The 25,536-nt window shown below is 46.3% G+C and overlaps 1 protein-coding gene across 2 annotated transcripts in view; it reads left to right on the top strand.

Moving 5' to 3' along the window:
- Positions 1-25,536, top strand: part of SLC4A1AP (solute carrier family 4 member 1 adaptor protein) — a 363,679-nt gene that overhangs the window by 285,623 nt on the left and 52,520 nt on the right. For both annotated transcript variants that reach the window (XM_069608736.1, XM_069608735.1), the window contains 2 exons: positions 3,358-3,428; positions 6,105-6,177. In XM_069608736.1, the coding sequence (XP_069464837.1) occupies positions 3,358-3,428; positions 6,105-6,177 (144 nt within the window). The remainder of the gene's footprint in view (positions 1-3,357; positions 3,429-6,104; positions 6,178-25,536) is intronic.

The following is a 25,536-nucleotide window of genomic DNA, read 5'->3' as shown; positions in this document are numbered from 1 at the left end:
GCGTGGTTGGGCAATGGTCATGGAGTCTTCTTAAGGAGATGTTTTGACACATTTTTCTTCATGTAAATAGTATATCAACATTAGGGCCATTTTATTGCTTGATGCATTAAAGGCTTTTGAGTTGTATGTGTGAGGGAGGAAAAGGAATGGGGTTTTGATTGAGCTGCTTCTCACTTTTCCAACTATGTACCCGGAGTCATTAACATACCAAGTAATCCTGGGAGGCAGTGTTGTGATATGCAATAAACAGACACTTTTGTTAAGATGGATTTCTAAAATCATCCCATGCCAGAAAGAGTTTTTTAGGCCACCTTATTTATGGTAAACGGTGAAGACACTGAGAGGTTAGCCAAAACACAATCAAGGTAGTGTGGATGAGAAGTCAAGGCTCAGTCTCAGGAAAAGTGTGCTAGTGGACAAGGGCGACAGTGAGAAAAAATTAGGCGTTTATGAACACACAGAGCATATACAAATCACAGGTTAAATAATGTAACTAAAAATCATATCCCCCTTCAAAATAGAATTGCAAGTGAATCATATACCAGTATGCAACGGGTGAGTAATCGGACGCAGTAAAGACCGTTAATAAGCACAAATGCAGTTCCCTCTATCTTATGAAGTCCCGCCCTATGATGTATGGGGCCTTGTGCCCAAAAGGTCTAAACTATGGTTTCTTCGGGAAGGTATATCATAGCTGATGCAGTGGGCTGTGGTGGTCCTTTGAACGTTCTTTAAAGTAAGTTAAGAATTTACTTCAAATCGGGTAAGTACCCCACTCTATCCTATTTCCAAGGTAAGCCCTCGGAAAGGATCCTTAGCCTATGTTCGACGACCAAAGGGAGTTTCAGGGACAAGGGCTCTACACTCAATGTTACCCTATGGGAGACTGGGGGACAGAAACGTACCCCCTGACTCTGATTCTTCTAGGTGACTGTATACTTCCAAAATTTGCTGGGGAAACAAACCTCTTTCCTTGTTTTTGGTGTGGGATGTTCAAGTTGGGAGCTGGTCGTGGTTGTCACCAGAGGGTTCCAGGCAGCTTCTTGAAGACCCCCCAAATGCAGAAAAGGTTCAGACTTTGGCAGTACAGACCCTGCCAGACACCACAAAGGAGTGGAAAGAGATTGTTCCAGTGGAGGTCACCACGATCAGGCTGCGACAGGTGATCTTCTAGCGGTGAACAAAGAAGCAGCCCCAGCACAGCTTCCCTTGTAATGAGATGACTGAAAATGCAAAGACAGGAGACTTATGGTATAAGATGAAGATCTTGTAAGTTCCAAGCCTTTGTTTGAAACAACAATGGCTGCAGCGAGGTACGCCAAGAGGGATATGGTCAGTCCACTGGTTGTCAAGGGACACTTCCAAACCCTCCAAGACACACATCCTTGAACCATCAATCTGGATTCTGAGCATCCAGAGGCGTGGAAACTACTCTTCTGAGCACCCTTGAAGAACTGCTTGCATCACTTGACTAACTCACCTGCTGTTCTTATTCTACTCGATCTCTCTTCTACTTTCGATACAGTCAACCACTCCATCCTCACAAAGCAGCTCCATGATGCCCTGGGTATCGCAGAGCGGGCACTGGACTGGACGACCTGCCTCACGACCGTCCCTCCCAGGTTATCCTGGGCTCTTTATTCTCTCTCTCTCTCTCTCTCTCTCTCTCTCTCTCTCTCTCTCTCTCTCTCTCTCTCTCTCTCTCTCTCTCTCTCTCTCTCTCTCGACACCCAACTGTTTTTCAATCTTCCCTCTGAATCTCTTCCTACTGCCTCTACCATTCATGACTACCTGTCTGCCATCCAGTCTTGGTGCGCCTCCAATGATCTCTGTCTCAATGCCAGCAAGACTGAGATCCTTCCTATTGGGATTCCTGATCCTTATTTCCTCCCTTCACTCTGGCCATCCTCTACTTCCTCTAAAGCCAGAAACCTTGGAGTCATCTTTGACTCCTCTCTCCTCTTCCTTCCTCACATCCAGGACCTTGCCAAGAAGGCCCATTTCCAACTCCACCTCCTCGGAAGCAACCTCCCTTTCCCCAGAGGCTCAATGTCTCTAGAGCTCTTGTACTCTCTAGGCTGGACTATTGCAACAGCCTCTTCCTTAATCTACCCTCCTTCTCTCTCCGCTCCCCTCCACCTAATCCAGAATATGGCTGCAAGATTTATACTTGGCCTCAAGCCCAGTGACCATATCTCGCCAACCCTATAATCTCTCCACTGGCTCCTGGTCGCTGCAAGGATCAAATTCATATCCCTCTGCATCATCCATAAGGATATCTGGGGCCTGGAACCACGCTATCTACAACTTGCTCTTACCAAATACTCTCCCTCCAGATCTCTCCGATCCTCTGGCTCCAATTCTCTGCTTGTCAAGCGCTTCTCTAAGCAGCAGGTAGGTGGCCGATCTCTTTCCTCGGCTGGCTCCCTCCTCTGGAACAGCCTCCCCCTTCCTCTCTGTATTGAGCTGAATATCCTCAAATTCTGCAAGCTCCTCAAGACTTTGCTCTTCTCCTCCTCCTTCCTCCTCTCCCTTCTGTGCTAAACACCACAGTCGTTGATATTGGTGGCCCGGGTCTTTGTGTCCTTCTGGGTCCTGGCCTTCTGTCCAATCACCTTCAGCCTCCGCCCCTGCACTTGCCTTTGCGCACTTACTGACCTTTATCTCATAGGCCTGCACTTATTGCACTAGCATCTGACCACTCTCCTTTCATGTGTTCACTGCCTTGCACTTACTTGTTGCCCTGCGACTGGCTCTCTGTCACTTCCCCCTCGGGGGAACCTCCAGCATTTAAACCTCCTCCCCTTCCCCTTGTCCATCTCTGCACTTGCATGTTCTGAATGGTTACTAGGCCTAGTAGGACTGCCTCTTGCTCATCATTGTTATTTCTGCCCATTGTCTTGTTTTGTTCCCTTGCCTTTGCCCTGTGGGCCCTTTGAAACACAAATCTTTGATGAAGAAGTGCCTTACAAATACACAAATAAATAAATAAGTTATTACAGCACATTCTGCAGTTGATGTCGCAAGACTGCTCACTAATGCTTGATTGTGGTCTGTGAAGTTGGAGCAAAGAAAATGTGTTTCTGGCAAAAGAACTGTTAATGTTTCACACAGGATGCTTTCTTAATTATTTCTGGACGTTTATCGCAACTGTTTGTTTTAGAAATTAAAATATGATTAAAATCAATGGACCTTGCTTTTTTCTCTCAACTGCCGGACACTTTAGCTATGCAATTATAAAGAAGAATACCGGTGTTTTTTTTATAGTGCATGTTTATAATAGTACTTTAAATGTAGTTTGATTTAATTCAGTTAGAATGCAGCACTGAAGGCCTTTGCGTTTTTGTATCTTCTTAGAGTCTAACAGCAAACAATGTGAACCTAAGGTGATGCCTGTGAGAAAGAAGAAAATGCATGGTCCCAGCAGAGTGAGTATTGATGCTGGGGACAAGCATTCATCTGGAGTGCAATGATTGTATTAGGTCTGCAAGAAGTGCCAACCCTTTTTTTAATCACAAGTACTCATTTGTTAACTGTTTGTTTTTAACTCTATATTCCTGTTTACGCTGGACTTTATGTTGCCACTATATCCTTTTCCTGCTGAATCCCATTATTTTGTTTCAACCTTTATGAAAGTATTTCTAATGCTTATTCTAATACCTCTTTTTATTATTTCACTTAGTGATTCAGCAGTTTTTTTTTTTTTTTAACTCTGCACGATTTACATTATATGGGATCACTGCGAATGAAGCAAAGTAGTGTGAGAGTGCTGTAAAGTTTTCAGGCCTTAGAAGCTCCTGTAGAAATCCTCCTCCAGCTATTTTCTCCTGGCTTAAGGTGGAACATCAAAAAAGCATGCCTCGCTATTTGCCGGTGTCCTCTTCATTAAGTTCCATGGTTTCATATTTATTTCCCCTTCAGAAACTAGAGTAACAAACTTGCAGCTAATAAACCAAGCCGTTTTAATTCTTTGTGCCCAAACTGAACTCGTTCATTTAAGTGCTGTTTTTTAAGTGCTGTGTTTTAAGTGCTTTTTCGATGTTTATCCTCAGATTCTTGCAATTTCTTTTCGCTAGCTGGGGAGTCTGTATTATTTAGGTCATCTGAGCTTTTTTCAGTAACTGAACCTCGGTCTCATATCCCTTTCTATGCACTTTACCCCAGAGAAGCAAACAGTTAGTTTGTGTACCTCTGGCTGGCTGCTAATATTCACTTCTTGATGGGACAATCTTTGTGCTTAATACAACGAATATCAAATTGGGAATTACTCTTTCCTAAAGGAAACTTCTTCAAAATGAAGTAAGATTTCAAACATCAGTTTTCAGGATCATGGAATTTCAATGGATCTAGGTATAAACCTTGCTTTCCAAGCAGCGACATTGCGGAGGGCCGCCCAGTAAAGGCTGCCCTTGCAGTGTCTCTCCTTCTCTTCCCCTGCTCATTTTCATCACGAGCTCCCCTTGACGCTGAGCAGCCTCCACACCTCTGTTTTCTCACCCCACTAAACCCGCATTCCTCACTCCCTCTCACTAACTTTCTGGACTTAGCTCTAACATGATTGCTGTATTTATTTGTATTTATTTATTTGTATTGCGCACCTTGCCCAAGGGCTTGCGGGCGCATGTTTTAGGTTACAGGGAAGTTACATAAGAGGTAAACAATATACAGTTACAGGTTATATTTACATCAAAGTCGGGTTACAATTTACAGCAGAAGGTGAAAGCAGTATGCAGTTACAAGTTACAAGATATATTTACATCAAGGTCAGAATATATTACAGCAAGGTCGACAGGCCAAATGGGCAGAAGCCCAAAGTACTATTCTTTGGTCAGTGGGTGGCACTCTTATGTGCATTGAGCTTCAGCCCTGCTATCTCAAGATTGCAATTGATTTCAGTGTCCCCAGCATGCGGGTCAATAGCTCAACCTGATCAGCAGTCTGGCTTTGGGAAGTCTAAATGCCCAACTGTATTATGTTTCCCAGCAACAATTTCATAAGACCATCAAACATAGAGGGGTTTCTGTTTTGTTCTTACAAGTTTTAGCCCTTAGACTCACTAGCAATTATGACACCATTTCGTAGTCCTGCCTGCCTGTCCATTCCTCCTGGATTTTGTATTATGCTCATACATATGAGGTTGAAGTCATAAACTGTGGCTCCAGTGCAAAGCCACTGTGTTTTACCAACTCTTTTTTTTTTTCCCCTTGATGCGTCCTCATCAGGGACGCGTTTAAGAATTGCACAGGCACACATTTAAGTTCAGGCTACTTTATTTCAGGCACCCCGTTGTGAGACAAGCCTGCGTCCAGCTCTCAAGTGACATGGGCATTTTTTGTCCCCATTTGAATGTACACATTATCGCTTTAGTATAGTAGGATTTTAATACTCCTCCACAGTTCGAAAGCACTTGCAAGCAATATTATAATAGACATGAATTTGAAATCTGCTCCTTGGAGGCCTTAAACCCCTCAGGGTGAGGGTAGGGTGTTGAAAGCAATGGCTATCATTTCCAGGGCCCGCCAATTATCACACTGAATGGACTGGAAGTTGGGGCAGTAGCGTGCTCAAGGGAGGTCCTGTACAGGGATTAGTGAGAGGTAGGGGCTCTGCATCATGTTCTGGTGCTGTCCCCTCCCTGAGGATAACCCACAAGTATCGAGGAAAGGGGTTTATGGACTAGGAGTGTAGTAGTTCTTATAGCGAGTACCAGTCAAATGAGTAGATGTGATGAACTGTATCCCAAGAACACTGAATAAGAAATAATCAACAAGGATGAGGGGAGACAATGTATTCATTTCATCTAACAAACACTAATATGGAGAGTACTGGCTCTAAACATTACAAAATAATCAGTGTAGATATTACAGATATCCTAGCCAGATACATACTGAGAAACCCCTCTAATGGGAGTTTAATTAAAAACTGTAATGGGGTTGCTTGTATAGCAGCTATAGTCATGGCCTTTGCATTCAGTTTTGTCTGCCTGACCATCTTGACTTCCAGGGTATTGGTATACACTTTTGGTTGGTCCTTCTGCTTATGATCTGGATAAAATAGTGTGCACCTACCAAGAACCTGGTTAACTTTGATTTGCTCTTCTACAGCCTCCAAGAAATATCCTTTCCACCACTTACCCGGAGGACGATCCAGACTACTGTGTGTGGACACCGCCTGCAGGTACATTGGCACCTGATATTGTAATGTGATTTTATTTAAAAGATTTTCCTCCCCTGAAAAAAGGTTAGGCAATTTGTTGGAAACCGTGGCAGTGTGGATTAAGGAGTCGGACAAAGGGGTGGCATGTTTCAACACGTTTTATGGGAAATATAAAGAAAAAGTCCTACCTCTCCCCATCTTTCAGGGTTATCCCAGCCTAAACAAAAATGTACTTGGGTGCTCGTCATCTGGATGTTTGTTCAAATGAAAAGGTCTGCCCCCTGTCCAAAAACGTACTCTAACCCTACCACTAGTCTAAAAATGTGGTCTGCATCCAAATGAAAATAGCACCAGGAGAATGGCTCCATTCTACTGGTAAACTGGCTCAGTCTTTATCTCTTTCTCATCAATCATTTGCTCTAGTTTCTGATTCAACATAGAAAGTGTGGTCAAGAGAATGACTTCCTTCTCTTGACCCACCTTGCACGGTCTTGAAGGCTGCCTTGAAATATTGTTTGACAATAGTCCTCAAAAGTCTCTTCATTTCTTCCCAATGTCTTCTGAATGCTTGCTTTACAGTTCTTGCAATTCATCCCTGTCGTGGGACTTTACACAGATTATCTCCAGATAGCTCTTGTTGCCTAGAATCCCCTTTTGCCTTCTTGGATCATCACTGTGACGAGGGAGATTCCTCTCGATTTTCAGACCTTTTGGACATCAATAAGGTGACAATGGAGATTACTCCAGAGGCTTTCTTGGCTCTTGGTTCTCTGAATTTTGGTACTGTGACGAGGGCGATTACTCCTGAGGCTTTCTTGATTCTCTGGGTATCACCACTTTGACAAAGGAGATTTACTTCCAAGGCTTTCTTGTCTGGTCTCCCTGGACTCCACCGGGTTTCCTGAAGTTGCCGTTACCTGTTTTGTGCTGGGAACGCATGTCTGCTTCTGCCCAGAGTCGCAGGTGGTTTGCTGTTCGCTTGCCGCTTCTTTCTGGTTCTCCTGCACGACAACATGAAGGCCTGGGGCTAGCGGTCCAGCTCCCAGAGGTCACGCCACCACCTTGACTTCCCCAGCACTGAAGTGACTCAGCTCTCTGTCAGGTCATGGGACGACTCCTGTGACTTTCACTCTTCCGTTTCGTTTCTTTCGAGGACCAACTTCTCTGCACAGCTGACCTGTTCTCAGGTTCAAAGTTCCTAGGCTTTGCTGGCTCCTTGCCAGCATCTCCCTTCTTTCAGTCGTTCCTGTTTTTCTCTTCTAGATGGGCCCACCCCAGTGCAGTGGCATAGTCTTTTGGTTGTTTCCATGAGGTACTCTTCATGCTTCCAGAAACTTTAGAAAAAAAGTATGCCATTCTTCTTTGTCTGAGTGGTGTCAAGTCTCAAAGAAGGAAGGGAGGGAATGTTTTAGTAACACATAGTAGTACTTTCAGTTGTACTCTGCAGACTTTCGGGTTTTTATGAGTGCAAGGACAAGAGTGTTAGGAAGTTCCTTCATGGAGCTGGAGAACTTATCCCATGAGTGAAGTCTCTCTCTGCGAGAACCCACGTTCCACCACCTCCTGGGGGACTATTTGGTAGCAACCTCACCTCCACAGCCTCATCGGCGAGTGGTACAACGTCATTTCATCGCCGGATGTTTTTTGCAGCAGATTTTTTTTTTGACAATCCTAGAATATTTTGGGGGGGGGGTTAAAACAATTATATAAATTGGGTGTGGGTGTACGGGGATATAAAAATAAAGGGGATTGGAGTTTCAGGGGGTAACCCCCCCAAGAACCAAAAAAAAATGTGATTTTTTTTTTTGAAAAATAATCTGCAGTCAAAAACCCAGTGGTGAAACAGCAGGCGATGAAATCACATGGAACCCAGCAAGTACCCCCCTAAACCCACTCCTGGGGAGAAGTGACGAGATCCCGTGAAGCATCACAAAACCTTAACTGAATAGATGTTGCTCCTTAAGAGCAAGATCAGGCTGTATAAAGACTGTTCTCTATGGTGGTTACATGGACCAAACGTTAAACAATTTTCTTTATATGCAGAGGTTCATTATTATACTCCAAGATGATTAAATGGCCGCCGCTCCTTTAGCTTCCTCGTTGCTAGGCAACTAGGTCTTTTGTTGATCCGACGACGATTGCCTGTGGCCACCTATTTCCGCACCCTCAGGCCGCCAGAAGGCGAGAGCCGGCACATTAACCTAAGGCACACATCATGTCATGATATCCAGGTCCATGGCGCAGGAGCGACGCAGTACCAACCACCCCCACTGTGGTCGCGGAGCCCGCAAGTCAAAGCTTACACGGACCTCCTTGACCAGAGCAGGGAAGGAGAGTTAGGGTCTCGAAGTTTGGATGGCTAGGGGGAGATTAGGAAAACCGAATTGAGGATGAGGTAGAGGTTATGGTTGGGATGGGGGATTTTAGGGAAGGTTTGATTGTTGCACACTTTTGTTCAGGTGTCCTTGGCACCACTTAGCTGTTCTATCACATAAGCACCATATTGCACATAAGGTTGCCCCTCACTGGCTAGCCCTATGCCATAATATCAGTACACAGATTTTAGGCAATACAACTTGGCATGCAGATTTAGCTCTGGTCTTTAGTGTCCTGTCCGTGGTAGGGTGGTCAAGTACTATGGCACGTCTGTTGAGTTCACACAGCTGGTCCAAGCTAAAAGAAAGGACCAATATTAGTGTATGCCCTCGTACTCATGCCACACTCACATGCATACAACACACTACGCATAACGTTCTTCCATCAAGACGCGGCACCGCACGTGGATGATTGTGTTAAGACGGATTTCTGAACTCTGACCTGGAGGGGCAGATGTTCAGAAGGCCAGCCTAGTTTCTTGGAACAGGGTAACCTCTAGACAAGCCAGACCAATCAGGGTAGCAATGGCGGCGGTCAAGACTAAGTCTCAAGAGGGGTGAGGGTGACTGAAAGACCTCAATGAGCACACAAAGCAAGGACACTTATGAATTACTCCAGACAGGTGTTATATTAAAAATATAGACACATTTATTACAAGGCCTTTGTAACATATACCATAGCAAAGAATCACAGTAACACTAAAGTAAACCAATACATCACAATCAATACAATATATATACAAGACCGAGGGGTCTAAGGAGTTAAAAGCACAGAATATGTAGACCACCTAGATGGGGAGGAAAACGGGCAGTGCAGGTAATCTTTAGACCCAGTTAATCATCAGAAATACACCTAAGAGGCAGTCCAAGCCCTACGAAGAGAGGCGCCTTATGCTCAATAGAACCTGCACGCGCTGGTGCCAATGGATGAGATAGGGTCTCTTCAAGGGTCACTAGCAGCTCAGGAAGGTGGATGTGGTCGATGAAGAACAAGTCCCCACTACTCAAGCAGGACCTCCACTTGCGGGCAGAGGCAGGTTGAGAGTGCGGGATGGAGTCGCTATTTCGCAACGGCGGTAGAAAAGAAATGGGCTCCTGCACTAGGGGCCAACGGTTGGGGTATGGACTACTCTCCGGTCCCCGACGCAGGCAGACCCAGACTTTGCCAGTTCCGTTCACTTTACTGGCAGGTTCGAATGCGACAATCAGGACGTTTTGACAGTGTAGTTTCCGCAGTAGCAGGATTCAGGGTCAAGGGGGTCACAAATGCAGCGAATGTGCACAGGTTGTTGCCACAGCAGGGCAACACGGCAACCGCGTTTACTCTGGTCCGGGCGCACTCGTCTCACTTCAGACCTGGGAATGCCAAGTGTACGAAATTCAGTGTGAGGGTGCCGTGGACACAGAGCTAGCAGTATGCCAAGTTTCGAGGGGTTCCCCGAAACGGCAGCGTTGACAGAGCAAACGTCCCATGTAAGCTGGTCAGCCCACTGGTTGGCCCAGGGACACTTCCGATGAGGCTTACTTGCAGGGTTTGATGAAGGTGCCGAGAATAGTTGGTCCAACTATTCCAATGGGTCGAAGCGTCTTCGCAGACCTTGTAGGACGATCAGATGCAGAGGGGTCTCAAGGGACGACAGCGGGCTCAGGGTGCCAAACCTTCCAGCGGATCACCAGCGGTTCCTCGACTCGGCTTCTTGTTGCAGGATACTTGGCGCCTTATCCTTTGTTCGGTGTGAACTCAGGAGATCGACATGGTAGTGGTGTTTTCAGCCTCCTCTTACAAAGTTCCCTTTGCGCCAAAATGGAGAGGACCCAATGGGAGATCTGCTCACAAACACTCACTCCATACGTAGACCAATCACGGACCACAGTGGTCCCAGGCATTCAGGACACTCTAGACTCTCTGGCACCCAGGATGTGTATTGGGAACAGACATCCCAGCCCGTATCCTGGAGGGGCACACACAAGGCATGCAGAAGCCCGCAAAAGCATTGGGTTTCGTGGGAAAGTTGACCAAATAAGGACTGGCCCGAGACGGCTCGACCTGGGGAAGGTGAAGGGGCAAGATGGCCAAAGGACAGGACAAAGAACCTCGTGGCATGGCCATTTTGGAACCAGGCCACCTATTTGTGCCAAACGCGGTTAATGCGGTTAACATGGCAAAAAAGGGGTCAAAACATAAGATAAACGATAGATAAACGTCCGTGACACACCTGCACAGTTCATAAATAAGTCCAGCGAGAGTTTCTAGGGCCTTTGGAATGACTAGAGACCCAAGTGTACTGTAAGGTAAATTACATTGTACACCTGTTACATGTTGCACAAAAGCTGCAACATGAGGAATGGACCAAGGGAAACAAAGTCTCCCAGTACTGACTGTCTTAAGGGCATGTCAGTTTCCCCATAAGAATTGAGCGAAAACCCAGAGGAGTGTGGCTGAGGGCTGCGCTTCTCTGGCAAAGGTTGGATCAGGGTGTAGAACAGCAGCAAAATGTTTGGGGGTTGACACATGGAGGGAAAATTAAATTCAAATATGAAATCTTTCCTAACAGATTGCGCCAGAGATAAGTAAGAATACACCAGGATTCACAATTGGCCACAAGTGGTCTTTTCTTCAGACCCTTGCCGGCGTAACCTTTTTTCCTCTAGTTTCGCACTAGTGGTCTTTCCCCAGACCCTTGCAAGCATACGTGCATTTGGAAAGTATGGTGCCACTCGTTTTTTCTCCTCCTGTGCCTTTTTCCAGGTTTCCAAGAGGCCGAGACACCCCAAAAGTTTATACAGAGCCTTGAACAGGTTAATTCCCCAGCCAAAATGCTAGCTGCGCACTGCAGCGCCAAAGATACACCCACTTATCTTTAACTCGGAGGTGCAGGGGCTATGGATGGGCAAGCGATGGCCCCCTGCACTTTCCCCGTGTTCTCCTTAGGTTCTGGTATAGGCAGGTACTTATCTTGCAAAGGCCAGGGGCCGGGCTGCTGCTTGGGTGGGACTGGGCCCCTTGGGTGGGACTGGGCCCCTTGCGTGTGATTTTCCATGAGCTCCGGTGCGCACGTCCTCTCGCGGTGAAGTCTTAATCGCAAACCCCGTGCCTTGGGCTCTGCACATCCGCGTTGGCGTGCCATGTCCGTCTTGGCTTCTGATTGGTCCGGATTGGGCCAGAGCATGCTGGGATTTGTAGTTCCACGACGCCTTCTGCTGGGCAATGTAGTTTTTTAGTGCTACTTTCCTGCACATAGGGCAAAGCAGTCTTTTATACGGCTGCAATTTCTTAGGAAATGGTTGTACAGCAGACCCAGACATAACAGCCCCCACAATACCCTTATGTGTGTCCTGTCTTTGTCCTTGCCTACTCCTATCCCTGACACATCATAAGGCACGCTCCTGTCCGTGCCTGTCAGCACCTTTTGAGCCAAGAGTCTAGTAACGCTACCTGTCCACCACATGCCCATACAAGGTAAGCGTCCAATTAATGCTCTAACGGCACCTACCTATGGAACCCCCACTCATATGCGTTAAGTCTTCCATCCCGCTGAACTGTACAAGTGACACCAACTGCTCACCCAACCCAAACTACAACGGCAACGCTACGCACCGACTAGGCTAGTCAGCACTATTACAAGACAGTACATTGCTACCTACTTGTCAAGTCTAAACTGGAAACCCATTACTATCTATATCCGCCAGCCCCTTCCCATCATATTAAACTTCATGGCAAGCGGCCGAACTAGATTGCTATCACATGCTACACATCTACATATAGCCTATTATTGTAAAGTGATGCACATTCGAAATTAGCCTACTATTGTAAAGTGTTGCACAGTTGAAATAGCCTATTATCGTAAAGTTATGCACAGTTGAAATAGCCTATTATTGTAAAGTGCTGATCCAACCTGTTTGTATAACTCAAATTAGCCTACTGCTATCAGACTCCTAGCAACATACGCTACCCTTGGGCAACAATCCAGCACCCAATTATGACCGTACTAAGAAGTGGGACTCTTACTATGGCCACTATCCTCCCTCTATTCCACAACATACCACCCTCTAAACTTCCACCTAATACGTGGGACAAAACACCCCCTAATATACTTACCAAAACTATGCATGATCATTCACCAGCAGAATGGATCTTGAAATTCGCCACCCTACCCATTTGAGAAACACTAAACTTGGCTCCCGCTTGAACACGCCCAATAGACCTTGCATGCCTTTACTCCTAAGAAATACTAGACTAAGATCTCGCACTAACCTTGCGCACTGGCCTTTGAGAACACCCTCCTGAGGGGACCGCATACCGGCACCCCTTGACCCACAAGCATCTCGCATCTATACAGCTAATGACCTCCTACCTTACGACTCAGTGGCTCCTGCCACTGCCACAATTAAAGGTGCACTTATCAATGAACGATCATTAGTAGCCCACTCTCTCGATATAGTTGATGCGCTAACCTCCAATAACCTGGACTTCCTTGCAGTGACGGAAACCTGGCTACATGCGGCTGCCGGACCATCTCTCGCTATTGCCATCCCAGAGAACTACTCTATTATTAGAGCTGATAGAATAACCGGGACAGGTGGCGGGTTCGCTGTTATTGCAAAATCTAACTTTAAAATCTGTGAAGTCACCAAACTAGACATATCAGCTGAACTCCTATCCTTTAAACTCCCACTTTCCAGCTCCAAATCTCTACTATTTCACCTCATCTACAGACCTCCAGGAGCTATGACATCCTTTGCGGAACACATCTCTCGCCTCTTGACAGCAAATACAAAACTAGGCTCCCAGATTATACTATTAGGAGACTTTAACCTTGGCCTCCAGGACCCAGATGACAAAAAAGCCTCTGTGATCAATGACACCATCACACAATCGGGTCTGACGCAACGCATCAACAAACCGACACATGCCAAAGGCAGAAGTTTAGATTGGCTAGCCGAATCCAACTGTGATATCTCCTTGACCAACATCACACCGTGCGCCTGGTCAGACCACCATCTCCACACTTTTTCCATACCTAATACTCCACAAAAAAGCCAACCACCCATTGCCTCTCAGCAATCTCTAGCCAGGAATAAACGTAATATAACGATTGAGAATCTTAGACCACTTCTACACCCTATCACTTCAGCTGCCCTTACTACACCTACTCTTAATCCCACAACCTTAGTCAAACTTTACAATGACACACTGGAACTAGCCCTAAATCAGATAGCACCTCTAAAACTAAGAAAGATCAAACCAATTGCCCATGTGAACAAATGGTTCTCGGCAGAACTAAAAGCACTACGCAACCTCAAGAGAACAGCTGAATCTAGTTGGAAGAAAGCCCTGTCCATCTCTACCAAAGAAAAATTCTCTCTGACAGCAGCCACATACAAAGCGGCTATAACTAAGGCAAAACCACTAGAATCCACAACTCCAAATCTCGCATGAAAGAGCTACTCTCCATCCTAAGAGAATTGGAATCGCATGTACCCCCTACTGATGACTGCATCAAGGAAAAAACCTGGTGCAACAACATCCAGCAAGCACTCTCTAATAAAATAGCCCTTCTGCAAACCAAGATAGCCTCCAAAAAAGCCAATATTACTGCTAAAGACTACGTGAACGATACACACAAAGCCCCCCAGCCGAACTGCCCCCTCTTCCACTTCTCACCAGTCACAGAGAACGAAGTAATCAACATAATTGCCAGCTTAAAACCATCCAATTGCCTAGGTGATTTTTGTCCGGCTTCAGTTATCAAGGATGGAGCCAAAGATCTTGCCCCCTTTATCACCACACTGATCAACTCATCTTTTAAAAACTCGACAGTCCCTAACAACCTCAAAGAGGTCTAGGTCCTACCACTACTAAAAAAAACAACCTCGACCCCAATATACCTACGAACTATAGGCCCATTACGACCATCCCCTTTCTTCTAAAAATAATAGACAAGAGTAGCATACCTCCAAATACAACAACATTTGGAAGACAATAACCTTCTTGGTCTGCGACAATCCGGCTTTAGAACCAGGCATGGGACAGAAACAGCCCTCCTGGACCTAAAAATCCAAACGGATGAAGCCAAAGACAAGGGCAACTTGGCCATCTTGCTCCTGTTAGATCTGTCTGCTGCCTTCAGTTTAGTTAACCACCAAATACTTACCCAACATCTTTCCCTGGCTGCTGCATTCTCCCAGGATGCCACCAATTGGATCAAGTCATTGCTCTCGGACAGAACAACCAGGGTCTTCGCTCTGTCAGGCGGCGCTGCAGCTGACGCTGTCCCCATCCAATGTGGAGTCCCCCAAGGTTCCTGCATCTCCCCCACACTTTACAATGTCTTTACCAAGCTCCTCTTTGACTACCTTGACAACCTGGGAGTCACATACGCTGACGACACCCAGGTCCTCATCGCACTCACAGGGAACTATGATGAAGACGTTGCAAAACGGAATGAGATCTACCTTGAAATCCAAGCATGGATGGCCACCCATAGCCTCTGCTTAAACAACGACCAGACGGAACTACTGATTGTCTGATCACAGGCCCGCCTTAATAAACTCGACCTCAGATACCAATCCTTCATTATTGACGGCAGCAATATAAAAGTTTCAAAAGAAGTCAAAACTTTGGACGTATATCTTGGCTCTACACTCTCCCTCAAAAAACAAATCAATGCTACCATCTCATCCACTGCATACACCAACAAACTCATCAATGCTTGCAAACCCTTCTTATCTACAAACGGCTGCCTCACACTGGCCAGGGCCCTAATATTATCTAAACTGGACTATTGTAATACCCTTTTCCTCGGCTCCATGAACCACAACCTGAACAGACTACAGATACTCCAAAACAACGCCCTTAGATGCGCCCTGAATCTCCAGCGCAAGGCCCACATCTCCGCTGCCAGGAAAAAACATCACTGGCTCCCCATCCGTGACGGAATTAAACTTCAAACATTAGTCATCACACACAAATGCCTTTATCTGACAGCCCCACGCTATCTATCAGACAAATCAACGAGACAGAACTCTACTAGACCCACCAGATCTCCTTACCTACACCAACTCACCATCCCCAGGTTCAACCTAAAATCAGCAGGGGGAGCTAGCTTTCCAGTGCAAGCAGCCAAAGCCTGGAATGCATTATCGATGACCATCAGAGCAGACATTTCGTTCTGGTCTTTCCGACCCAAGGTAAAGGATCTACTCACATCTCAGCAATAGACTGTCAGCGACACCTAGCACGACATCTGTCTTATCTGCATGTTATGCTGCCTGTGTATCAATAGATGTGACGCATGTATTCTCTAACTAATATTTGACTCAACAAGGACCAACTTGTAACCCGGTCCCTCACACTATCCGTTGTATTGTTTCTTCTGCCTTCACATTGTATGTGCAACCTTCTGTACCCAATGTTGATCCTAATTATAAAGTGCTCAGTTACCCCAAGGTTCGACAGCGCTATACAAATAAACTAAACTGATCTAAATATCCATAATATTATTTTAGTAGTAGAGTTAGGTTTCTATATAGTGCTTCATGCTGGATTCTTCCTAACTCGAAGCATTGTAATTATAGTTTTGATTGCCCAGTTTAATGTTACCTCGTTACTTGACAAACCTTGAACGATGAAGGGCTGAACCAAACCTGCTGTGATTTTAACTTAACTATGTGTAGGCTGGCCCCCAAGCCAGAGGAGTGCTTAACAGGTGAATTATTCTCCCACATTGTGTTTCATCTTTGTAGTAGTATAAAGTAATTTCGATGTATATACTAAATTGTTGGCAAGGAAGAATTGTTCAATGTTGACCATTGTTTGACTAGATTATTGCTAAAGGGATCAATTACGGTTTCAGCACTATGTAAGTAAGTAAATCAATTAAAAGGCCCAGTGAAGGATACTGATTGCCGGACAAAAAGGCATCTTACTTTCATTCTGGAAAGTATGTGATACTGAGATTTCAAATTCTGCAGGCAGTATGGTCGGAAGGTTGACCAATGACACAAGTGACAAAAATATTTTGTTAAAAAAAAGCAAGTCAAGATGGGACCAAAGACCTAAAGGAACTAGTGCAAAGTTTAGAAATGATAGGAAATGACTCAAAAACAACCAGGAAATATCAGACGTGCTTCCAACATCAAGAATGAGGTGCCCCATAAATCATAAGAGTTGCATCCTAATATTACTTAGCCCTTGTCCATTGAGAAACACCCTGTTGTTCTAGGCAACGATGCCCAAAGAAAGTAGCCAATTGAAATGTCCAAAAGTATTTGTAGCTTTTCTATCAGCTCCTTGGCAAAATCTATGCTTAAACACAAATGTTCCTAAACTTGTCCACTATTAGAGCTCACAAAACCAGTTCTATCAATGTCCAATCTTTCACTATAAAGAAGTGTAACAAACCTCACAAACAGTCCTATCCATGGTCTGTGGATCTTAAACAATAAAACAGTCTTCTCCAAGGCCTGTGTAATCTCAGCATTCACAAACCTGCTTCCCAAAAACATGTGAAATCTCAGCGTTCATGACCAGAAATCTACAGGACCTTTCTTGACCAGAAATCTACAGGACCTGTAATGTATTGCACTTCGTATTCATCCAGGGCTGTGGGCACTCGCAAATATCCCTCCCAAGGGCCTATTACAGCATTCTTCACCTTGGATCCAGTTCAGTCTCTGATATGTCCCCTAACAGAGATGCCACCTCAGGGCAGGCAGCAGCCTCCATAGCTCCACAGGAAGTTGTAAGGAACAAACCGGTCTTCTCTAGATCTGCAGCCTCCACTTTTTTCACCCTGCCCTTTTTATTCACCTTAGGTGGTGGGTGTGTCTGTAACCTTGTCTATAATTGGATGAACCTCAGGAGGAGTTTCCTTAGTTTCCCTGAATGGTTTATCTTTTGTCTCCACAATTAACCCATAACAAACATTGGCAAACACTTTCTGTGGTTTAAATGCTGTAGTGGTTCAATAGCCGGGCCTGCAGATTAGATGCACACCCTGACTACTGCAGCATCTTAGATGTGTTCATGTCGGCTTGCGGCTCTGCTGCGTTCTGCCTCTGCCTGTTGTTTGGGTAATGCTCTGGATATTTAAACTCACTGCAAACAGAAGGGCAATTTTTCTCCAAAACTATCATCTCCTTTGGAAAGAGGAGGAAAGTGTTCAAATTACCATTTGCTTCTGCTAACATGTCTATTATAGTGTTATATTATACAAAATATTATAGCCATTAATGTGTTTTATATTTCTTTGCTCAGCAGTTTCATCTAGTGTAAAAGAAAGCACAGAAAATTATTACATTTTGGAAAATGCCTTGCTATTGTAATATAGTCACTTTACTCTGTTTGCTGTTTTGTTCTCCCCTGTTCCCTTCCCTTGTCGCGCTCTGAAACACTTGTATACGAGTGCAATAGAAATAAAATATCAATATCAATAAATGAACTATCACCAGATATTGGCTCTTTACTGCCGTAGAAATCTATGAAGTTTGGAAACATAGTTAACATGTCTCTGCGGCATCTAACAACTCGGCCAAACTCTTTCAAATCTGTAAGGAGCTGGCCAACCCTGCTGCAGTCTCTACCCCTCCTGTTGCTTCCCAGGCTCTTAGCAATGTCCTTGCCTCTCACTTCATTTAAAAAACCCACGACATCCTGTCCACCCTCTCTACCCACGCCCCTCCCCTCCCCATCTGTGCTTGCTGACCCTCCTTTAGCCACCTGCCCACCAACCTCCTCATCCTTTCCTCTTTTCTTCCCTGACGAGGCCGCTAGACCAGTCCGATCTATGAAAGCCTCGTCAAAACAGGTTCATCCCTGTTCCTCTAAAACCATCAAGGACCACATTGACACCCTCGCTCCAGCCCTTGCTGACTTTTGCAACCACTCATTTGCCTCTGTATCCTTCCCCTCCCCTCTGAAGCACTCCTTTGTGCATCCTCTTCTCAAGAAACCCACAACTGTCCTTGTCCAGCTAACTATTGCCCAATTTCCATTGTTCTTTCTTGGCAAACTCCTGGAAAAGTTGGCCATCTCTCCGCTTAATCTTCATTCCAATTCTGTTGGCTGTCTCCATGACCACCAGTCTGGCTTCGGAGCTGTCAGAAGCACGGAAACTGCTCTCCTAAAAATCTGTGAAGATCTGCTCTCCAACCTTGACTCCAACATTCCCTCTGTCCTCATCCTCCTCAATCTCTCTTATGCCTTTGACACGGTCAAACATACAATCCTTCTCAACCATCTCTGTGAAAACCTGGGTTTCACTGATCAGGCTCTGGCCTGGCTGACCTCTTTCCTCTCAGATCCACCCTCCCAGGTCCAACTCGGGTCCTTCCTTTCATCTATCTTCCTCTATCTGTCAACTCTCGCCCACTGCATTGCCACTTTCTGGTCAAATTTCCAGTGCTACGCTGATGACACTCGACTCATTTTCAGGCTGCCCTCTGCCACCTACTCTCTCTCTCTCATCTCTGATTGCCTAACTGCAATTCAAATTGGTATGCTGCCGATGATCTTTGTCTGAATGCCAGCAAGACGGAGATCCTCCTCATCGGCACACCTTCACCATCCTTTCCCCTCACTCTCTGGCCGGCCTCCCTTGGCCCTCCTCCTACCCCCACCTGCGAGGCTAAGAACCTCGTGGTCATCTTTGACTCCACCCTTTCCTTCTCCACCCACATCTCTGAGGTCTCTAAAAAGTCAAATTTCCGACTGCACCTCCTCAGAGGTACTCTGCCTTTCCTCTCCTTCCCCCAAAAGCTCATGGTATCCCAAGCTCTGGTTCTCTCTAGCTTGGACTGTTGTAACAGCCTCTTTCTAAATCTACCTGCCTCTACTCTCCGCCCTCTGCAACTAATCCAGAACAGGACTGCAAGACTTGTCCTTGTCCTCAAGCCCTGGGATCGTATCTCTCCAGCTCTGAAATCTCTCCATTGGCTCCCAGTGGATGCAAGGATTAAATTCAAAACCCTCTGCATTGTCCACTAGGCTTTCTGGGGCCTGGATCCAAAATACCTTCAGCTATCCCTCCCCAAATACCTCCCCTCTCAAGCTCTTCGCTCCTCTACCTCTAACTCCCTCAGGGTCAGTCGTCTTTCAAAGAAACGAGCTGGGAGTAGATCTCTGTCTTCGACTGAGGCCTCCCTCTGGAACAGCCTCCCTGCCACTCTAAAACTTGAGGAGAACCATCTCCGGTTCCGGAAGCGCTTCAAGACCTTCCTCTTTTCTTCTGCCTTCGCTCCCCCTCTCCCCTGCTGATCTGTTCTCTCTTGGCACCTGCACCTGGCCACCCTCTGTCCTCCGGTCCCAGGTACCTGCTCTCCCAGCCACCCTCCCGCACTGGCTCCGGGCCACCCCCTGCACTGGGGTCTGTATCTGTACCCATACAGCCCCCCCTTTTTCTTCCTGCACTTATCAGACCTACCCTGTCTGCTGCCTTAAACCTAGCACTTGCAAATTGCTGGCTGCACTAAAACTGTTTGTTGCCTTTATTATTTATTTATTGTTATTTATCTGTTTCTCCTCTGCGTTGCACTTTCCACTTCTCCCCCCTTCCTTGTACTTTTCCCCTCCCTCTCCCCCTCTCCCATGCACTTGCGCGTTCTCAATGTCACTGGGCCTAGTAAGATTGCTGTTTTGTTCTTCCCTGTTCCCCTCCCTTGCCTTGTCGTGCTCTGAAACACTTGTGTACGAGCGCGATAGAATTAAAATATCAATATCAATAAATGAACTATCACCAGATATTGGCTCTTTACTGTCGTAGAAATCTATGAAGTTTGGAAACATAGTTAATAAAACAAAATGTACATTTGTGACAAATATTATAATAAATCTGCATGGCTAATGGCTTTTAATTTTGGGACTCGACCACACATGCCTTCCCCAATTAGGATTCTAAATCTCCTACCCAATATTTTTCCTTATTCCACCTGGACTCCAAGAAAGATATTGGTCATTGGTTTGGGACATAAAGCAGGATTTATAATGTTCAGTGATTTAGGAAATGTTACTCACTGTAGTGACACTGGTCCCCTTTACTCCAGACTCATGGAACGTCCCTCGGGATGGGACCGGAGCATGTTGCAGTGCAGCCTTAGAATCTTCAGCACAGGCTTGCCCTGGCACGGCCTGCACAGTACCTCCTCCACATGCCCTGTCCAACCGTCATTCCCTTTGTCAAGTCGTACCTGGGACCTTATTAGTGGAAAAGGGGTGGTGGGGGGACGGAGGGTGTCTGGAGGAAAGCGGCCTATATACTAGTACCAGCGCTACTACAGTGACTAACATTTCCATACTCTTAAATCCCGTCCCCTTTCCTCCAGACTCATTGGAGATTTCAAACCACCCTAATCCCTGTAATGGGCAGATGGTAACTTCAATGCCAAAAAAGGTTCTTGAGAACGGCTTGGTATATGATACGATAGTTATTTATAACGCGCTTAATGCCCAGAGGTTTCGAAGCGCGGACCTGGGGATCGAACCTGTGTTGCTCCGTGTCGTCTTGCTTCCAAGGTGAGAACGTTGCCGCTGAGCTATCCTCCCGGGACCGTATAATTTTTTTAACTCTGATCTAGTGATGTTTTTAGAATGAATGAGGCTTAGCCCATCACGCCATTTAACAAATGTCCAGAATGCGCACGTGTTTTTGGAAAGCCACAAAGGCCGCTTTCTCTCTCACCAAGTGCGCGTGAAACCCCTTGGGGGCGCTGTTTTGTTTTGTAGATGGTAAAATTCGAAGATCGTGGAGACTATCCAATGGGCTATCAAACTTCAACTCAGGCCCACCAGGGGCTGACCCGCTATGGGTGACGGAGTTGCATTGTAATACGCACCTCCTTTGTCCGGGCATAGAACTTTAAGACTGGCCATGTTAAGTGCATTAAGTGCCTGCTCCGCCTCATTCGAAGGCAGTGCGAAGATAACAGGTAGGGATATTTCTTTGTTGATGTGGAAGTCGGTGACTATATTTGGTAAGAAGCCAGGCTTGGTACGTAGAACAACTTTGTGCTTATGGAAAATGAGGTAGGATCCTTAATGATGTGTGCCTGTAACAGGCTGAGGTTAAGTCCACCAGAGTAACCCACTTTAGATCTGTTGAAGCCATCGGTATAAACGGTTTGAACGTGAGCATGCTCAATACAATGTTTACATCCCACTAACTGTGGTCCTGTCTCTTTGGGTGTGCTAAAGTTTCAAAAGGCCTTCAAATTGTTGCTTTACCCATGCGTCAGCCATTGGGACTGCCTTATTACCTATGGTCAAATTGGCCACATTGCAGCCAAATATGTTCTGCATGATCCAACCGACAACCCAGATTCAGCTAGTTTGGTTACAAAAGAGAGTGGCATCCCTGGGGTCGAGCCTTTTCTTCAGGCTCCAGTGGCAGAGCAAGTCCATTTACTTGAATACTGAGATCTTGTGCTTACTTTCCTGGCCTTTTTTTTTTTTTTTTTTTTTTTTTTTTTTTTTTTTACTGTAGTCCTGTTTTTCTCTGACAAACCTAGATGACCATAAGCTAAGTCCTTGGGGAACAATCCGCTAAGGACTGAGATTGAGGGTCGGGTTGAAGAATCGACCCCTGAAGCTACACTGGAACGCATGCCCACTCGGGCAGTTGCCATTGTGGCCGACTCCTCATGTTGTATAGATCTGAAAACCAGTGTCTCTTCAGCAAGAAGGGAACCACCAGGATTATGTGGCACGCTTCCATCCACTTGAGTTGTTGGAGTACATTCAGTATTCGGGAGACTGGCGGAAGCGTGTAAAAGGTCTGTCCATCCCACAGAAGTAGCTATGAGTCTCCTAGAGAATCTGGGCCTTTCCTCTTTGTGATGTGTCTGATGATGTCATCACTCCTTTCCTGGAGGTAGCTGTGACGAATCAACTTCCGGAGCACCAGTGGTCCTGGGAGGAATATCGGCTTCTAAACCATCAATCAACCCTACACCTTTAGTACACCAGAAGGAATCCAAACAGATTGGAATGCAAGTCAATTATAAGACCTCCTTGTCCAATTTTGGTAACGTGGATGGAACGGCAGGCTTATTTCCGCTAGTTCGTGGATCGTTGGTTAGTTGCAACACAGCGAAAATAAAATTACCCAATGATAAAAGGAACTGTCCAGTCAAAGTTGTATAAACGTAGCTACTTTATTATTATTAGAACAGACATTAGCACACTACAATTACAACCCACACTGTAAAAGAACACTCTGGATACTGATAGGAGGGTAGTTGTAATCAGTCGTACAGTTCAAGATTATTTGGTTCCAGTACCACAGGGGCAAATGATTGTAACTGTCTCAAGGGGCCTTTGGGGGCAGAACCACAATGTACCTGGTACTGAAGAAGTTCTTGGTGCTCGACAGCGTTGAGGCGGTTACAGGGCGCTTTGCAGCCCGTGAGACAGAGTTGGTGGCAGGAGACGGCTGCGGGTACCAGGCGGCAGGAAGTTTGGCAAGCAAGGCTGGATTGACGTCTGCAGGCTGCCGGCGAGGCGGCTCAGGGCCAAGAATCGTTGTCTCTGTGCTGGTTGGCGGATCTGGAATGCTGGTCAAGGCGTCTCGGACGGCTTTGGCGACTGCAGCGTGACAACATTCAGCGGTGCAGCCAGATGCGGTTCGAGGACTCGACTGTCTCAAAATTGTCCTTAAAAATATGGACGCTGGATGATGCTTGTGTGGCACTCCTCTTAGCTTCTTCGCAGGGCTCCTATCCTTTCAAGGCGGACGGCCCAAAGCTCAGGAGGGTGGTAGCAGGCAACGGCCTTGTCTTTGTCCAGAGGCTCTCCGGCGCTTCCCACCTAGGAAGCTTGCTGTCCGAACCTAGCAGGGCACCCTGTGTGCTGGCTGGGTACTGGTTCTGGAGCTGCTGGATGGTTCCTCTGAGTCTGGTATCTCCCTCTGGGAGATGTTTAGGGGAGAGATCTTGCTTCCCTCTTGGAACTCCTGGCCTTCCGTCACTGGAGGAAGATGTAAGGTAGACTGTACCTTCAGCTGTGATCTAAATGAGTCCTCCTCCTTACTCCTTGAAAAGTCTTCAGATGATGTGATCAGTGAGGGGTTCAGCCCTCTTTTAAAGCCAATTGGGCCCCAGCGATTGGTGTAGGCTAAGCCTACTTTAATGAACCAATCCTGGGTCCACAGCAACAATCTTCAGTGATGCTTCAGGTCAGAATCAGGGCACTTGGCAACAGACAGGGGGAGGATGACAACATATACTTCTAAGTCCCACCCATCTTCCTGTCTGCTGTATATCAGAGTGTCTCCCTAATTAACTGAGCCCCATGCGGCGCTTGATCACAACATGGGCCTCCTTTTGAGGTAGGGGGTTGCAGACAGACTTTCGTCTCCTACAATTCACATACTTCCCTGCTCTGAAAGGAGTGGTTCCAGACAACACTTTCACTGCCCTTTCATACCTAGGAGGGGTGCTAGTACCAAGTTGACACATTGCATTACAAAGCAGTGCCTGGCGATTTGTGTCTCTTGTCACAATGTTAACATTCTTCAGTATTCGCCGCCACCAGCAAGTTTTCACAATGGAGATGCAAATCCACGGGGCCTTGAAATTCTAATCAGACTGTCCATGGCCAAAGAATTTTGATGTACCCACAGCTGTCAGGTGTCAGCTACACATGACGGGGGAGGGCGGCGCTGGTAAACTGTGTCCTCCCAGAGTAAATGACTATTTTTCTGCTGTGCAGTGAGCGTGGAAAATGTGTGCGGGAATGGCCCCATCGTTCATTCTTTTTAAAACAAACACAAATTCCAGAGCGAGTGCACTTTTCCTGTGTGGATGGTCCAGTTCCTCACAGTAGCCTCTTCCCATGTAGCCAGAGGACGGCAGCCGCTACCGGATCCTGACCCTGGGGGCAGCTATATGAGGGAGAACCACATGGAGGAGGCAACTCTCAGGAGGAGGACCCGGCATCATAAAAACACATATCCCCCTTTCCATTTTAGGGATAGCCCCTCCATTTCTCATAACTTTATGGCATACTGTGACGGTCCCCTTCAACCAACCATAAAACCTACTAATGGCATCTTTCAATATTCTGTGAATACAATGCCAAGAACTGCCTATCATTCCCATGTATATAAAAACACTGGAACGAGGAGGCTGAGTGGAGAGGTGAGGATCAGTGAAGTTGAGAAGCCCACGACACACTCTAGTGGTTGCAAGCTTATGATTGGTCTCGGGACATTTAAAAACCCGACCAGCATGGAGATGAGAGACGCTGTCTGGAGAAGCTTCATCCTCTCTGTGCTGACCGATGGACTGCTGAGCCGCAGAGAAGACTGTGGAGCGTGAGGCTCAGGGAGACAGCGGAAGGAGAAGGACTTCTGGAGCGGGTTCGCAGTGCTGCCACGGTAGCAGGGAAGAGATGAGAAGGCTTCCTGGCAGTCATGCAGATGGGCTCAGCAGCAGAGCGGGAGCCGTAAAAAATGTGGGCGCCGCTATGTGAAACCGGTGAGCCCCTAAAGTGGAGACAGGACGCCGGAGTAACGCTTCATGTATACCGTGAGAGGTCTGGAGAAAGCCACAAAAAAGCCGGTGGAAACTGGGACATGGGGGGGTTGGGGGGCTCTGCAGAAACACTATCAAGAACAGATAAGAGCCAGTGAAGTGAATGAAAAGGATTTAAAACCCGATATGTCAAAAGGAATAATAACAGAAGTCAAGTTTATAAAGTAACTGTACTAGAAAGTCCTGACAGGCGAGTATACCAGGCAAAGTCCAGTTTGCTAGTGTGTAAAGTGAACCACACGAGAAAGTCCTGGCAGGACAGTACTCCAGGCAAAGACAAGCTCATGAGTCAAATTGCATTGAATGTGGAAAAGAACCTGGTAGGTGAGTATTCCAGGTGTCCTGCAAGGCTGGGACCCGCATCCAAGTTGCTTTGCATCCAAGTTGTTTTGTTGAACAAAGAATCCCAAGGAAGACTAATGCCCTTAGGATTTTGAATTGTTTGAACAGACCTGGGGAGTGGAGTGCAGTGCCAAGA

The sequence above is a fragment of the Ambystoma mexicanum genome, chromosome 4q, assembly GCF_040938575.1.
Source record: "Ambystoma mexicanum isolate Mex_15411 chromosome 4q, UKY_AmexF1_1, whole genome shotgun sequence".
NCBI classification, from domain to species: domain Eukaryota; kingdom Metazoa; phylum Chordata; class Amphibia; order Caudata; family Ambystomatidae; genus Ambystoma; species Ambystoma mexicanum.
The sequence above is the reverse complement of the archived record's forward strand: the minus strand, read 5'-3'. Positions and strand labels throughout refer to the sequence as shown.